This window comes from Akebia trifoliata, chromosome 3 (assembly GCF_017979445.1).
Source record: "Akebia trifoliata isolate Shusen 1 chromosome 3, ASM1797944v1, whole genome shotgun sequence".
In the NCBI taxonomy this organism is placed as follows: domain Eukaryota; kingdom Viridiplantae; phylum Streptophyta; class Magnoliopsida; order Ranunculales; family Lardizabalaceae; genus Akebia; species Akebia trifoliata.
Window position 1 is genome coordinate 976350 of NC_141377.1, and position 17728 is coordinate 994077.

General features: G+C 33.4%; 2 protein-coding genes and 1 long non-coding RNA gene across 3 annotated transcripts; 2 read left to right on the forward strand and 1 right to left on the reverse strand.

Annotated features, from left to right (window-relative positions):
- Positions 1–1416: 1416 nt before the first annotated feature.
- LOC147405357 (protein CURLY FLAG LEAF 1-like) lies at positions 1417–3027 on the reverse strand. Its single transcript, XM_086432690.1, has 2 exons — positions 2659–3027; positions 1417–2065 (listed from the first exon to the last, which is right to left on the reverse strand). The coding sequence occupies exons 1-2, from the start codon at positions 2863–2865 to the stop codon at positions 1739–1741; spliced, it is 534 nt and encodes a 177-aa protein (XP_086288816.1). The 5' UTR covers positions 2866–3027; the 3' UTR covers positions 1417–1738.
- A 4140-nt stretch (positions 3028–7167) lies between these two features.
- LOC147405358 (uncharacterized) lies at positions 7168–10897 on the forward strand. Its single transcript, XR_015175907.1, has 4 exons — positions 7168–9402; positions 9483–9569; positions 9677–9836; positions 10134–10897. It is a non-coding gene; the product is annotated as an uncharacterized LOC147405358 (long non-coding RNA).
- A 1773-nt stretch (positions 10898–12670) lies between these two features.
- Positions 12671–16590, forward strand: GILP (GSH-induced LITAF domain protein). Its single transcript, XM_086433117.1, has 3 exons — positions 12671–13171; positions 15988–16114; positions 16244–16590. Exons 1-3 carry the CDS (start codon positions 12933–12935, stop codon positions 16325–16327), a joined length of 450 nt encoding a protein of 149 aa, XP_086289243.1. The 5' UTR covers positions 12671–12932; the 3' UTR covers positions 16328–16590.
- The last annotated feature ends 1138 nt before the right edge of the window (positions 16591–17728 follow it).

Consider the following 17728-nt stretch of genomic DNA (forward strand, 5'->3'; position numbering starts at 1 on the left):
ATTGAAAATAATTATGTACCATTCTAGTTAAAAATTAAAGAGCTTATATTGCCAAGCCAAATTTTACTAATGGCAACCCAAGAGGTGTGCTAATTCTTTGGTAATTTACATATGAATTGGGTGCGATTAGTTGGTGTGGCAATAGAATCTCTCCAAAATTAATAGAAAATAAATCAAGGGTGCTGCTAACATGTGTCCTAAGTGCACATGTAAGATGCAAAAAAATACACCTCCAAACTTTATTTTCTTACTTAAAATGCCCTCCAAACTATTTTTTCCTATCAAAACTACTTTTTTTTTTTTTTTTTTGTAACCGAGGGAGTATCCCATCAACACTCTCACGTAAGCGTGACGGACTAATCTCCCTTGGGGGCCCCGCATGACCAACCCATACGAGATTAAGGGGACTAACCCAAACCCATTTAAGTGCCACACAAGGAGGTGGGAAGGGGACAAGACAAGACCTGGGGAGCACACCCACTTATCAAACACTTGAGAAACTTATTTCCAAACGCAATGCATTGTTTAACAAATATCAAGATTAAACCATCATTAACAACATCCAAAACACACCATTGAGTCCAATCCAACACCACAGTCCTCTAAATTTCATAAAAAAATTAAAAAAAAAATCGTTTAATCTTGATACAAAATTTTGAAAATGGACAATTACCAAACTTGTACATAGCTCCCAAACTTAAAATTAAAATTCAACGAAAAAAAAAAAAACTTTTTTGAATTTTTTTTTTTTTTAGTTCAAAGAATTTTGCCCTCTAACAATCTTTTACAATGGGATCATAATGAGGGTAAAATCCTTGCTAACTTTCTAAGGTTAGTTGGACTTCCAAATCAATTAAGAGAATCTTCGTCCCCTTTAAAACAGGAAGATAGGACAAATTAGGAGTCCATAAATCCCATAGAATCCTATACACCTGACTTCTCAATTTATTCTGTCTCCATTTATATATTTAATAAAAAATAAAACTAGAATACAGAACAGGAGGCTTTCTCTACTCTCTCGATAAATAAATAAAAAAGGAATGAAAAATATTTGATTTTAAAAATTAAATGGACACGATGGGACCATGTTAGTGATGCAATCTCTACCGTCCACGTGGCTCACAAAATTCAAAAACTTTATCTTTGACCATGTCACGATCTCTCTCCCCTGTTGATCTGTTAGGGTCTGTTAAGATTCCTTCTGGCAAAGAAGGAATCACTGAGGCAGTAGTGTTGTTGGGTTCTGCGACTAGCTCTCAAAAGCTGATGGGTTCGTCCTATAAGATTCGAATTCCAGATAGACAGAGAGAGATTTACAGATTACAGGTTGCACAAAGTAAACAAAGAATTAAGAATGCCGACAGTTTCGATTATTAGTTTAAATTTTAAATTTTTTTAGACGAAAACATGAGTTACAAAAGAAAATGACAAACAAAACAATTTAATTAGATTAACAAAAAAAAGATGGAGACTTTACATGGAACCAAAACCAAGCCACATGTCGCTATCATTATGACATTTTATTCTCTGTTCTCCACTGATGATTCGAAACTTGAGAGCTTATCTCTGCAACTCTAATGGCGTCCAAAGAAACACCCAAAAACCCAATAAAATAAAATAACAAAAAAAAAAAAAAAAAAAAAAACACAAATGATTGAAACCCATTTTTCTAACTTCATCAATCCACGTTGAAGATCAATCAAAAACAATATTATGTAGAAAGAAAGAAAATTGAATCTTATGGGAATTCGTTTTCCGATCGATCCAAATGCAGAATAAGTCCACTACATTTGGGGCACTCTTCGACCCCTTTTGGAATCATAAAATACATCAAACAAGTCTTGCATCCAGCAACAACGAGAACATGGTCATGATCATGATCACCTTCATAGTGAAAATTTTTCTTTGATGATGAAGAAGGAGAAGATGAACCAGAGGATGAACTCTCACTTTCACATGAACTATCTTCCTCGGAGTAATAGTCTCCATCAAAATTAGCTGTTTTTCGTGGATCTTCTTTGGCTTTCGTTCCATTCCTCCAGTTTACATAATAAATCTCTCCTGTCTGCAGATATAGAACCCCATAAAAGAAATAAAAATCAAGACTTTCAAGAAAAACATCACAGATATTAAGGGGGGAAACTAACAGAAGGATTATAAGAACGAGGAATAGAAAGATCCCAGAAAAAAAAAAATCTTAAATTTAGAATACCCATCAAAGAAAGCCAGAAAGATTACAAGAACAAAGAAGACATTAAGAGAAGAAAAAAACCAGTAAAAAGATCTTAAATTTAGAAATACTCATTAAAGTAACCCAGAAAGATTATAAGAACAGAGAAGATATTAGGAAGAAACCCAGTAAAAAAATCTTAAATTTAGAAATACCTATCAAGATAACTCAGCAGACTTACGAGAAACAAAGAAAATATTAAAAACCCAAGAAAAAAAATCTTAAAATTTAAAAACCCATTAAAAGTAAAGTCAGGAAAAAAAAATTTCTTCACTTTGCTCCCTTTTAGCCCTGTTTTCTGCATTTATGAGAGAAACAAAATAGAAAAATAGGGTCTCTAATGTACAAAACTATAAACACCCCTGGAAGGAACAAAAAAGAGGATTGTAGGATCTAGTTTTTTCTTGCATTTATTGAAGAGATGTGACCTTTAAATCGAGGCACTGTTCCCATTGGTAGGGAAGAGCGATTTCCGAATTAAGATCTAAAGTTGTTTCTTCATTCAACAGATTTTCAGCCGCATCAGAAGTTTCTGAGTGCTCAACGACACCATTAACGCTATTTGGTCGATTGAGCGAGCAATTCTGAAGAGACCTCTCTAAAGCAGTGATCGTCGCCATATTTCGAGCCATCATTGAATCATCAAAATATCAAATACAAAGTAGAAAACGAGAGAGACAAAGAGATGAAATCAAGCTATCCATATATAAAGCATTGTAATCGGTAAAAACGAGAAGAGAATCTTTAAAAAAATGAGAAACAGAGATCTAAAACAGATGAGACAGAGAGAGAGAGAGCGAGAGTATGAGAGAACCGGTAAAAACGCGTTTTCCAAAAAAATTGCGGGAGCTTTCTAAAACAGTTTCTGGATTTTGCAAAGAGAGCTCTACTAACACATCTACTTTTACTTATGCAACACCAATCACTCTTTAAACCGAAAAAGTTGGTGTGCCAATAGAATCTCTCTTTTGAAAATATCTGCTTTTGTTCAAATGGCGGGATTGTTTGGCCTGTGATTTCTACCGGACTGTTTGGCTCAGTTGGTCAGAGTGAAACTAAGAGTGAAAAAATATTTGTGGGGGACAATAATGATGGATTTCTTTAACCGCGGTTAATATCTGTCCCAATAACTCATTAATCTATAAATTTTCAAAAATTTTGTGGGGGCAAGCACCCCCGCAGTGTAAATCTGCTCATGTCCTTATCCAAATCCTACTCTTTTTTAATATCCGTATCTGATTCTTATATCCGATTTGTTTAAGAATATCCATATCAGTGACTCCAAATATATTAGAGATGATTATGCAAGAATACTACATTGCTCTCGAAATTCAACTCTAGTTGATGATAACATGGCCAGAGGCAGGTTCTACTGTAGTGGGGGCAAACTATAGTTAGAAAATGATACTTAGGTTTTTTTCGATTAGTCAATAAAAAAATGTTCAATCAAAAGGCCATGTCAAAAACTAAAGGGGGTGCAAAAATTGAAGGGAGACCAGGGGGTGGCAAATATAGACAGAGGCGAGGGAGTGGGGGCAAATGAGGCATGTGGTTAGTTAAAATACAAAGTTTTGTGGTGACAACTTCCCCCACAAGCTCCTTACTAGCTCCACCCCTGAATGATAGCATGGAAGACTACTATACAGACAATATCTTTATATCTGCCCCCATACTACAAATAATTTTAATATATATTCATGCATTAAAAATCATTTTTATTAGCATTCTAACATGTCCATGCATCAATTTATGCATTTTATTCTATAATATTCAAACTAATTAAAATCATTCTTTAACAATTTCATGCATGAAAATCATCACTCTTTTACGTTATGTTTGGATTGAGAAAAATGGAGAGAAGAAAAGAGAAAATAAATGAATTTCTCTTGTTTGGATTGTTAAGTGGGGAGAGAAGAGCAAAGAATTTGAACAAAGAGGAGAGAAAACAAAAAATGTTAATTTTCTTTCTCTCCAAAAGTGAAGAGAAGAGGGGAGAAATGGAGAGAGGCCCTTTTAAAATATTTTATAATGCCAATTCTTCCCTTAGATATCTTTTAAGATGTTTTAAAATTCCTAAGTTGTCCCAAATTCTCTCATGTCAATCTAAACATAGTGGAGAGATATTGAGTTTCCCTTCTCTTCTCTTCTCTTAGTGGGTTTCTCTTCTCTCCACTTCTCTCAATCCAAACATGATTTTAGTCATTTTTATGTAAGTGTATTTATGCATTCCTACATTTTGTTTCATAGGTTTGTGCATTAAAATAATTATTTTTCATATTTATTATCATCTAAACTTATTCATAAATCATCCAAGGCTTACCACTCAATTTTAGAATAAAATCATTCGATTTCATGAACAAAGGGCAAAATTCATGTTTTCTATTGGTAATGGCACACCATAAACATATGTCTTATTATAATATTGATACACAATAACAGATAGGGCTAGCAATGGTCAGATAATATCCACTTACCCGACTCACCTACCCAAGCTATTTATGTATAGGTACAAAATTTTTATCCGATTAAGAATTTGGGTAAATTTATCCACAATATTTTTATCCGAATATTTTTAGGGCATTCTATCTACCTGAATATTCGTTTATCCATGTTTAATATGATAAATTCACAATAAATATATATGTATAACCCAAAATTAAGATTTTTTCCATCGTCTCCATAATGACATATATATATATATATATATTATATATATATATCAACTTGAAATTTGGGCACAAGTTGGATACGGATATCCTTCACATAAGTGGGTCAAAAATTGGATATGGATAATCGACCATAGAATTAGATAAGGATATGGAAATAGCTTCATCCGACCCACACTCAACCCATTGCCGCCCTAACAACAAAGATAGAAATGATTAAGCCCATTTTTCTACTTGAACGGATCCTAGTTGAATCTAGGCCTCAAGACTCGATTAACATAATCCCTAAGACCCTAAATAGTCCCACTTGAGCTTGATCTAAGCAAATTGACTGAAAATTGTTAGGTTGACCATAAGATTTAATTAATGGATAGCAATAGAAAAACCAATTTAATTTGTTGGTGGATTTGATTCCTATTACCTTTGGCTTTTTTAACCCTTGGTTCTTAGACCAAAAAATTAATTTGGTTGTCGCGACTCCTTGTGACATGCAACATCAGGGATAAATTTGACTTTGGATTGAGGAATATACACTCGCATAGTTTGATTAATGGTCATCCCACGAAAAAGGTCACATATGCCCTCTCGTCGAATGGGGTTCTTCTCAGATATCCCATGATTCCTCACTGTAATGTTATTGTGTTCTAAAACACTTTCAACAATACTGGGTCGCCTCGTCTTCTCTGATTATTAATTGTTATGCACAAGTTTTCACAACTCATTTCAATTCTATATTTCACTCACTCTATGTCTAAACATTCGATCTCTAAATAATTATGACCATGAGAACAACTATGATGACTCCTATACGTTCTCTTTAAACAACACACAGCTTGATAGTCTGGACCTTATGACAAATAGAGATAAGGAAACATCAGAAAATGACGAACTTTTGTAATATAATACCACTCTAATGGCGATTATTAATATTGAAAAAACTAACTACTAGATCTTGAAATTACAACCTTAAGTCCTTATTAATTTGATGGTGCATATATAGAATAATTGTGTGAATAGGATACAACATCTCCAGAAATAATTACCAAATTTTGTGCGTATATGATTGCATTAAAACCATTATGTATACCCCATACAAACCAAAACTTCTCTAGCAACAAGCGTCTCACATATACGTGTATTCATGGTTTTCGCAAATAAATAAGAAAAATATGTGTGGGAGTTGTTAGGTCCAAAAATGTTTCACGAGTTATTTTACGTTGTGTTTGAATTGGGGGAAATGGAAAGAAAAGAAATTCTTTTTCTCTCTACATTGGTTGGTTTTAACATGAGAAAAACATAAGAACCCTAAGTTTCTCTTGTTTGGTTAGCAATCACGAGAGAAAATAAAAGAAATGACTTTAAGTCAAATGATTATTATACTCCTAAAGATATGAAGATCAAAGTTTCAATTGTGCAATAAAATGAAATACAAAAACTTGAAATTATTTATAAATAATATAATAAATCCTTATCTTTCTATCAATCATTATAAAAAATAAATAAACATCTATTAAAATAAAATCTTAAAATCCATATAATAACTGTAGACACCCCAATTTGCATGAACCCATTAAAAAAATTCATACGATACCCATGAAGAAATATGACTTCTCGGTAACCAAATATTTCTTGATCAATTTGTCTTAAGATTATGATTGAATAATAATATATAGTAATCCTTCATTACTTATCCTCCATCCCCACGAGACTCAATTAGGAAATGCGTTTGAAGCTACATTGATGCAATAAAGAAAATCCTCGAAAGAGGAATTTATAAAAAGAGTCGTGCTGGAGTGACTCAAGACTGTACCTCATATCTCACTTCGTGACATGGAAGTACGTAGGAATCATAGATGCTTTTCTTACATGAGGTACAATCTTGAGGACACTTGACATTATTCTTGTAAAAATGGTTGGTACTTGGAGTCATTTTTAATTAGTCTACAACAGAAGACAGAGGTCAAGAAGTGCCACGTGTCAGGTAAAGGGGAAAGAGAAGGTGGGGTAATAATAACGCTGGAGAATGTGTAGTACTCATAGAAACTAGTTTTTAACCGTTCGATTAAATTAGATGGAACGTGGCATTTCTTTCTAAAATCGCACAACTGCGAAGCTGATTGTGCACAGTCGAGAGTACCGTTGCGTATCTCACAGCAGGTATTGCGTATCTCACAGCTGGCAGATATTGCATGAAATGAATCCACGTGTCCTCTCTCACTCTCACTCCCCGCTCCCGCTAACGGCTCTTCTATTTTAAACTCACAATCCCTTTCTCGGCTCTAAACACAAATCCTCTGCGACATATAGACTGGAATGCTTTTCGAGGCGACATTCGCAAGGTTTCTTTCAATCTCTCTGGGTTAGGGTTTTTGTTCGATCCTTTTATTCTGCAATTATTTAGATTTGGATAGTTCAATCTGCAACAATGCCCTCATGAACAGTGAAGAAAGGGGTGAACGCTTCATGAAGGAAGAGAACCCTAGAATGAGAGAGTGAGATCAGAGCCATACCAATCTGTTTCAATCTCACTAGGTTAGGGTTTCCGATCTCTCTCCAAGGGTTAGGGTTTTTGTTCGGTCCTTTTGTTCCTATTATTGATATTTGGATTGTTCGATCTGCAAAAATGCCCCCACGAACGGTGAAGAAAGTGGTGAACGCTTCATGAAGGAAGAGAACACTAGAATGAGAGAGTGAGATCAGAACCATACCAATCTGTAGTTTTAAATCCATGACCTTAAGGACTTCTGAAATGCTCTTTGAGGCGACCTTCTTAAGGCTTCTTTCAATCTCACTAGGTCAGGGTTTCCGATCTCTCTCCAAGGGTTAGGATTTTTGTTCGATACTTTTGTTCCTGCAATTATTGATATTTGGATTGTTCGATCTGCAACAATGCCTCCACGAACAGTGAAGAAAGCCGCGAACTCTTCGGAAAAGAGAACCCTACTGGACGGTTAGGGTTTTTTCCTTCTCCATTTGTATTTAATATAATTTTTTTGCTGGTTGCTCAATATTATTTTAAGGTAAATATATGGTCTTTTTGTTTTATAATTCTAGTTTAGAAAGTAGGTCTTTAGGTAATTCGATTCTACTCTATGCCACACAAATGAACAAAATACTGCCTATAATTTTTGTTGGACACGTTTGGTTGGGTATGATTCTAAATTTCCTGGAGTTCATTGATGCTTTATAATTTATTAGGTCATTATTATTTTCCTGTATGGCAATGTCAGGACACCTGAACGACATCTATGAATACACATTTGTTCCGTAAGTCTATTCTATTCTATCTATGTTTCCAAATATGGGATGAATCCAAAAAACAGGCTTAAAATTGGCTTGAGGTAAGCATAATTGTGCCCCAATTAGCTTTTCTTGTTTATTTTGTATGAAGTGTTATTTTTAATGACATTTTTTTTAGTTTATTTTTGTATATATTCCTAACTCTTACTTGAAATTAGCTTCGTATTTTATTTTGTTTGGAATAGAAAAGGATCAAGAATGTTACAAAATGACAGTAAAGACCTACATTTGAAATAATCTGATAATATCTCTGAATGTGACATGATATTTTATTTAACACTACTGCTGCAATGATAAATTCATGCAAAATATTTAGTTTTGGTATGAATTTAGTACTGTGTTTCATGAATTTTTGTCATGGATATCTTGATAATTAATTTTTTTCATGGGTTTGATAATTAGTTTTGTTTCTTATTTTATATTTATTTTCATTTTTTAGCATCATTAAAAAAAAAAAAGGTTTAAAATCCATAGTTTTCCTTAAGGTAGTTTAGTAATATAAATGAAATTGTTATTGTAGCACTATTGCTTGTTAAATTTCTATGTCATATTAGGAGATACCATCCAGTTGTTTAAAAAATGGGAACATATTTTTGTGCCTTATTTTCATGGCTTGGAAAGGTAGCTGATCTACTGGTTTGACTTAAATGTGATATCATTTCATAGTAGGAGATACCATCCAATTACAAAGAAGGTTACTCCCGACCTGGGTTCATAGTCTACTTTCCTTCACCCAAGTTTTATTTTTATTTTTTAATATGGATAAATTTAATTGACGAACGAAGAACAACTAGTTTCCTTCACCCATTAATTGCTGACCACTAATTTATTTGTCACTAAAAAGGGGAAAAGAAGAAGAAAACAAACAAGGATTATTTACTTGATCATATCTATTAATTACACTAAAATCTGTAAAATACTGAGTTTGGCCAAAAGATTGTTTTCTTGTTAGCTTAGATTGCCTGTTGTTTGTTGGGCAAGATTCTCAATTACCAGCAGAACAGTCATGGAGTCTTGTTACTGAACTGAAAAGCAATCAAGAACAAAATTGAGCATCCTTTGAGACTAGACATCATGATAACGATCACCAATCTTTGCCTTAAATCAAGAATGAAGACACCTGATGATCTATTCCACAAGTGAAAAGCTTTTGGACCAGGATGCTGCTGATGATCACATAGGGACCAATTATTATTTAAATCCTAAGTATATATCCACACCTTCTGACGTGTCATTTGTTGTTTACTTAGTACTTTTATTAACGTGTTATGCTTATTTTCATCAAGGTATGGCAATGTAAGGCACATGAAACAAGTGGATTAACAGTTTACCGATCTGTACTGGTTGAAGAAGAAAAACTAGATCTTTCTCAGGTATTAAACTCAACCCCCTAATTTTTTTTTTCCTTTTGTAAAGTATCTTCACAGTAAAATCATCATAAGTGTTGCAATAATTCTTCTTGCCTATTTTGATGGTGTAGGGGGACTTGAACATTACTGATTAGGAGATACAAGTCCAAATCAATGGATCATAGAGAAAAAATAGTATCAAGTTCTTTAAAAAGCTAAGGTGTGGGAGGACTACCAACAGTACCTGTCAATGGATCTTGGATGCCATAAGACATAATTCAGAAGAAGAAGGTTAGTGAGTCTTTTCATATGCCTTTTTCCTGTAATTTCAACTTTCTATTTATTTATTTTTTTTATAGATGTAGGGGGACTTGAACAACATTTTTAATGCTTAGTGCCATCATTTTATTGAATTTATATATCGTTTATATCAGCAAAAATAAAATGACATACCCATGAAATAAAGAGGAATAAATTATTTGATTGTGAAAAATGGAAAATTATTATCTTAAAACTCTTGTGCAATAAGTATTTTTTTATATTCTGAAGGTATTTTAGTGTCTGAATTTCTTTTTACATTCATTGCAGAACATTGATGATTCGGAGATATAAATCCAATTCAGTGGTTTCATGTGGAAAAAATACTGGTGAGTTCATTTACGTGTTTAACCCCCAAAAAAATGCAATTGGTTGGCCAATCTTTGGTGCAAAAGAATGGGGAAATTAGGAAGAAGGTGAGACTTAGAATACCTTGTAGCTGTAATTTCAACTGTTTTAATGTTTGGCGCCAATGCTGTTTTTAATTTGTATATTTTTTATTTAAATGTTTATTAACATTGGATTTTGTCCAAAAAACTCCCGCCTACTTTTGTCTTATTGACACTGTACCTAGTGCTCCTTATCTGAAGTTCTTATGAAGTTGTTATATTTTTCAAGTTCTCTTTAAAAAAATTCAGGTTCTATTTATATGATCTTCTAATTTATTAACAATGGATATGGTATTCTCATAATTAAGTGACCCCCGGGACACTCCTGATAAGCTGGTTCTTCAGCAATCACGTCTGAAATTTATCATCCTTTAAGACTAGAAAGAAAGATAACGATGCCGTATATATCTTACATAAACATCTAAACCTTCTGATCCGTAGTTCATTTCTTTTACTTTCTACTTTATATTAAGGTTTTATCAATATTTTCATTCAGCTATACTGATGTCAGGACACTTGAGCAACCTGTACAAACACTCCTTAATTCCACATCCGTGAGGAACCTATAATTCTAAGAATTTCTATGTGATGATTATCTTCTTCCATTTGTTTATTTGTTTTTAAATTTCGATTATTTTTTTATTATTACAGGAAGGTTTCCCTCATTGAAAAAACATGTGATGAACACCAATTTGGGTACGAAAGAAGAGGAAATTAGTAAGGACGAGGTCACACATTTCACATACCTTGTATTTGTTATTTCAATTGTTTTAATGCTTGGTGCCATCATTTTGTTGAATTTGTTTATGATTGATTTAGGTTGTAATCAAATATTTTCTTTTTATCATCATTTTGTTCAGCCTAGTTATTTATTTGTGATGCTAAAAAGAAAATATTTGATTACAAAATCAAAATAGATATAAATAAGATACAAAATTAATTATCAAACCCATAAAAAAAATTAATTACCAAGATATCCATCAAATAACATTGTACTAAATTTATACTGAAACTAAACTTTTTTTTTTTTTTTTTTGCATGAATTTATTATCGTAGCAGTAATGTTAACTAAATTATCATGTCACATTGAAAGATATCATCACATTACTTCAAACATACTATTTTGTTATTCTTTTTTACATTCTTGATCCTTTACATTCCCCACAATAAATAAATTTTATTTACTAAAATAAATTTAAGTAAAAAATGTCAAGAACATTTTATGTAAATCTCATTGCTCAATCCCATTTGTCATGCTTCACAGACGTTGATTATGTTGGTTTTATTACGAATAAAAGGTCTATTTTTTATTTATGTACTTGCCATGATGGTAATTTGATTTCGTGGAAAAATAAGAAATAGAGTATGATTTTTTGTTCTTCTGTTGAAGTTAAGTATTGAGTTATTACTCTTAGCATATGTGAGCTTATTTGATTTCGGTCATTATTGATAGAGTTAGGATTTCTTATTTCTGATTCCTCCTCACGATTTTTAGACAAGAAGTTTGTTATTGTGCTTGCTTCTGACTTTGTCCTTCACGAGAGAACAAAGTCCCAAAAAAGTCTTAATTTTGAAAAGAGTTGTGTTGGAGTGGCATTTGAATTGACATCGATTCACATATTGTTGATGTGGAGGTGCGCACATAACCATAAATGCTTTTTACTTGTATCTTGAATCTGTACACATCCACGTTTGCAATGTGTGAATCGATGTCAATTTCAATGTTACTTCAGCATTTTTCTCTTGAAAAAGGTAATTTACCATTTTGGAATTGAAATGAATAATCTACTAGTTTGGAATATTATTGTTTTGAATTTTAGTGCATGTTTTGGTAAAACATCCTTCTATTTAGGATGATTACAAGATGTGTTTTAAACGGACCACTATCTTGGAAATCTCGATGGCATTTTAACTTTTCTCATTCATACATTATTTCCAATCTCGTGCGAGATTGAGGTGATCGGCTCAAGTCATTTGTCCACAAACAAGATGTCTCACATATGCACAATCTCGCAAGATGACTCAGTTGATATTTTGAATTTTTTACCAAGTTAATCGGGATTTTTTATAAGGTGAATTACCATTTCATGAGCTGAATTTGAAGAATTCAATTAATCACTTTAAATCCATCGAATTCGTTATTGTTCATGATTTGGTAATTAAAATAAACAGTGAGCCAGAATCATAAATTCATCAAAAGTTGATCACTTTTTTGTAAATATCTTTTTTTACATATATTTAAATTAAAATAGTTTATTTATTTTTAATTTAAATATTGTTAAAATATGATTTTATTACCAAACATCTTCTAATTTAGCTAATTTTTTATAATAAAAAAAGCTTACAATTATTTTTATCTACATATTTTTTAATAAATAATTGTTAACCGAGTTAAATGGTTGGTCTCAACTTAACGAGTTGTGTCTTCCGAGACGACGCGGTCTCTTGAGCTTGAGTACGATACGAGGAGAACGCGAACCGAGTTTTGAAACCATGCTTTGATAAGTCGAAACCGTGTTTCAAGACTGGTGGCTTTGAAACCAAAATATATAGAACAAGTCCTCGTCTTCTTCGCGCAAACGCTTTTTTACAATATATATATAATCTTCCCATCAATCGATCGAAGGAGTTGCAGAGATTTTCCTTAAAACCAATCGATCCTTCAACCAGTAAAAAAAAAATGTCTAAGAACGATGAGCCAGCAATTGGGATCCCATACGCCGCGAGCTACCAAGCTCCGCTACCTCAGCAACATCAGGGGTTCCACGTGGGAGTAAACCCATACCAGCACGGGATGATCCCACCAAACGCCGTTTATCACGATCCGAAGGGAATTCCGTTACAACAGACGATATACAGAGACACTCCTGCTCCCTTTAATTGCGTATACTGTGGGAGTTCTGGCGTCACCACCGTTAAGTAAGATCTCAAGCTTTCGTTACGTTAGGGTTTCTGTTTATGTGCTCTTTCAGTGATCTTTGTCTTAGTTGTTGATTGAAGTTTGGTGAAATTCGTGCTCTGAAATGGATTTCTTTGGGAAAAAAACACAAGGAAGAATTGGGGCTAATTGGATGATTCTGGAAAAAAAAATTAGGGTTCTTTAGATTTTTCAAAGGAAAGATTTGGGATTGAAGCAATTAAAAATTTTCAATTTCGAAATACCATAATCTGGAGAGGTTTTTTTTTCTTTTTTTGGATGATTTTGTAATTAAAGATGTTTCAGTTATTGATTGATTTGTTAGAATTCACACTCTGAAATTGATTTCTGGTCGATAAAGAAAGATTTGAGACTAATTGGATGATTCTGGAAAAAAAATATGGTTCATTAAATGTTTTGAAGGAAAGATTTTGGATTGAAGAAATTGAAAGTTCTCAATTTGGAAATATCATAATCTGGAAAGGGTTTTTTTTCCCTGGATGATTTTTTATACTATGTATGGATTGAGAGAAGTGGAGAGAAGAGAAACTCAGTTTCTCTCCACCATGTTTGGATTGACAGGAGGGAAGGTCTCCTTTTTATTATGTGATTGAGGTTCTGAGGTCCCCCAATCTTTGAGGTTCATGTGGGTATTTAATGAAATATTAGCTCTCCATTAAATAACTTAAACCATTTGATTCTCACATTTCCATTATCTGTGAAGAAATTTGTACCAGTCCATACCATCGAACTGCAAAAAAAAAATTAGTAGCTCATGAAATGGCTAATTTAATTAGAAATTTACTAATATTTTAAATAAATAAATAACTTTTCAAGATTTGTGTCAGTTTTTTTGTGCATCTTCTTGGACAAATTAATTATTCTTGTTTATGCGTACAACTTTTTTTTTTTTTTTTTCTTTCTTATCATGTATATTGGGATAGTCTTATTTTGTTACTCAATAGTTTCTTGGAGGATGGAGGGAGTTGTCTGGTTAAGGTTTGGACATTCATGAACTAAGTCCTTTTACTGTAATCTGAGCCACATATAGTTTAACAAAGGATTGAAAAGTGGCAAGAGTGGATGATCCATCATCCATCAATATTTTCTTAACCATATGAAATATTTTGGATCTTTTGAAATATCTTGCAATACAATAGTTATATGACTGGTGTTTTTTTTATTCCGATTGTATCTACACACATAATTACATTATTCAGGTTTCTAACTCAACGATAGAGTACTCGGCTTTTAAGTGCTGCAAGAATCTTTTATATATTTGGATGAATGAATGGATTTGTCCTGATAATAGCTTTTGAACACACTGCCAACTTCATCCTAATTTCCGTAGAAAAAGAGGGGTCACTTGCGGACGGAACCTGTTACAAGCATTGGGATGAGAGGTGTTTTGTATGGGATGAAAAATGCATTTTACAGTACAAGTCTAAACAGATCTTTTAATTTATCAACCTTAGTCCCTTCCTGTTGTTTGGTGTCATTCGACCTCTTCACTAGTTCACCTTCTGATTTCCTTAGCTTATTTCTTCACTTCTTTCACCCTTATTAGCATGTGACTTTGTTGAATTATTTCATTGGTTCTCATTTCAATATTTGTCGCTTACTTTATACATGCCTATGACATGATTATTAGATGAAAAATTATCATCGTGGTTACAATAATATCTTAGAGAACTACATTCTGCAAACCAAATATAGCCTAAGTGTTTGGAGTAATGACTTGGTTTAATATGTTGTTTACATTGTTCAATTACTCAATTTGCAGATGGGAAGCTTTCGGAGGCCCTAAAGAGAGTTAGACATTGTGCTAAACATTTTTCAATATATGGGCTAGAAGTTTCGGGATGGCTGATATTTTGTGAGGATGATCTCTATGGTGAGGAGATCCTCCTCACAAAAAATCAGCCCATTCTGAAACTTCTAACCGCTTCAAAAGTGATTTATAAATAATTGGCGGTCCACAATTCTTCAACTTATAAACTGGGGTTTGAAGTTTCATAATGTGCTGGTTTTTTGTGATGATGATCTCCTCGCCATAGAGATCATACTCACAAAAAATCGGCCCGTTCCAGAACTTTAACCCATATATTGAAACATGTTTGGCCTCCAAAACTCACCTTTGCTTATAGTTGCTCTCTTGAAATGTTTTGTTTTAGGACAAGAATGATTGTTTTGTTGTGCAACTCAGCTAACAACAGAACTAATACTAGTTGGTACCAACCCCAGCCAAGTCATTACCTATTTATTGTAGGATGGTGCCATTTTTTTTTTATCTCCACCTTTCTCTCTTCTCATCTCCGAATTGTCAATGTTAACATTCTCTCCCCCTTTCCTTTCACATGTTGTCTAGCAGCATTGAAGAAATCAAGTAGTAATTGAGTAGACTGATTTTTTTTAAAAAAAAGTGGTAATAGGGGAACTCTGTCTGCTTCAAAATCATTGCTAATCTTTGTTGCTAGTTCGACACATGGGACTTGCCATGTCTATACGTTATCAGTGATCATATATATTTAAGTCCTCTGACTTGGTCTCACATCAGTAATCCCTCACTCCGCATAGAAGAAACCATTGTTCCAAAACCAAGACAACTAAACTGCCTGAAGCAAGAATGTACACAGAAGTTGTGATTCTTGATGTGTATGTGGAAACACACCTATTTAGTAATACATGAAAAATATTTTGACATATTCATTTTTGTGTAATAGATATTTAAATCATCATTTACTCACTTCACAATCTTGTGTTTATGGTTTTAATTTCACACGTGATTATAAGATTGTGATGTAACAATGCAATGCAGATCAAAACTTAGTTTGGCAGCTGTTGTCGGTTGCATGATGCCGATGATGCTTGGATTCTGCTTTCTTTGCCCATCAATGGACTGTCTCTGGCATAAATATCACTACTGCCCAAGCTGCAAAGAAAAGGTGAAATATTCGTAATTAAGTTGTGCCCAATCTGCTATTTTTATTACCGGTTTGGTGTACCAAATGTTCTTGACTGAGTAATTGAGTCTTCCTCTGAACTGTTTTGACCAACTCCAATGCCTTTGTTAGGTTGCCGATTTTGAGAAGTCAGATCCATGCATTGTGGTGGATCCTCCGCAGTGGACCCAGCAGAGCTTTGCAGTTCCAGCTTGATGATTACTTGTTTATTGGCTCATGAACTTGCTTTGGTGGTGCTGTGTGAGAATTTTTCACCCTTTTATTAAGTACTGAATTGGTTTCCATGTAGGGAGACGGTGATCGAGCCAATTCAGGGAATTTATTCTTCTTTATATATATACTATTAATGATGCCAATAGGGTTGATTACACTATAATACCAATAGTTGTTAATATAATTAAAAAGGCAAGTGACGCTGTTGTGTCATACATATATAAAATAATTGAATTAAGGACTAATAGGATTTTAAGTGTGATGATGAATTGAAAATTTTGCACGCACTAGGTTACCTTGACACCCAACCTTATTTTCGAAATTGGGCCCAGATTGTGCACCCAGGCTTGGAATTCTAAAATCTACATAGTGGATAGTTTTTTTATTTTATCTTTTTACGACACAAAGTCAAAGCTTCTTACCAGATTCGTTCGTTCTATATTAGATCAAATTGTGAAACAAACTAGTTTGTTGTACAGTTTGCACTGGGTTTGGGGAATATGGCTGACCAATTTGTGAATAGAAACGTTCTCTGGTTCACTGAATTTCGACATTGTGTTAAGCGAAGCAAATAGTGAAGATATAACATTTATTTTTGAGAAATGTGATGCTCAGTGTTTTCTATTATTTTGGTTTATTTTTAAATTTTGATTAATTGTTGTTTATATATTAAAGTCAAAATTAATGTAGAGGGTGTCACCAACTCATGAGCGGAAAATTAGTTAATTACAGGACCTGAACATTTTGATAAATTTCACGTTTTTATCCTCATGATGTCGGCTAAACATTTGTATCTTATATATGGGTTGGGATATGTAGACTCCTAAGAATGAAACACATGATCCAAACCCATTAAACACAAATTCCGATGGTTGAGATTTGTGAGTATCTTGATAACACAAATCTTGGAGATAACTTATCTCGAGAAGTTTTAATCATTAGATTTTGCATTTAAGGGGTTGGGATCTTGTGTTTTTCCATGAATCAAGGAATCTTCACCCCGTATATGTATATGGGGCATGTACGGCACCTTACTATTTACCCTACGTGTTTTGTCTTACATGGGTTAGTTATATATATATATATGGGGCGTTCAATGGCCAACTTTTTGGCAAACCTTTTGGCAAAACATTTTTCAAAACATGAGTTAGAGGTTTTGGAATGGGCTGATTTTTGGTGAGATGATCTCTAATCCTCACCAAAAATCAGCCCATTCCAAAACTTATAACCCATGTTTACAAGCTGAAAAATCGTGGACCGTCCAAATTTTGTAAACTGTTTTTGATGGGGTTAAAAGTTTTGGAATGGGCTGATTTTTGGCGATGATGATCTCCTCACCGTAGAGATCATCCTCACCAAAAATCAGCTCATTCCAAAACCTCT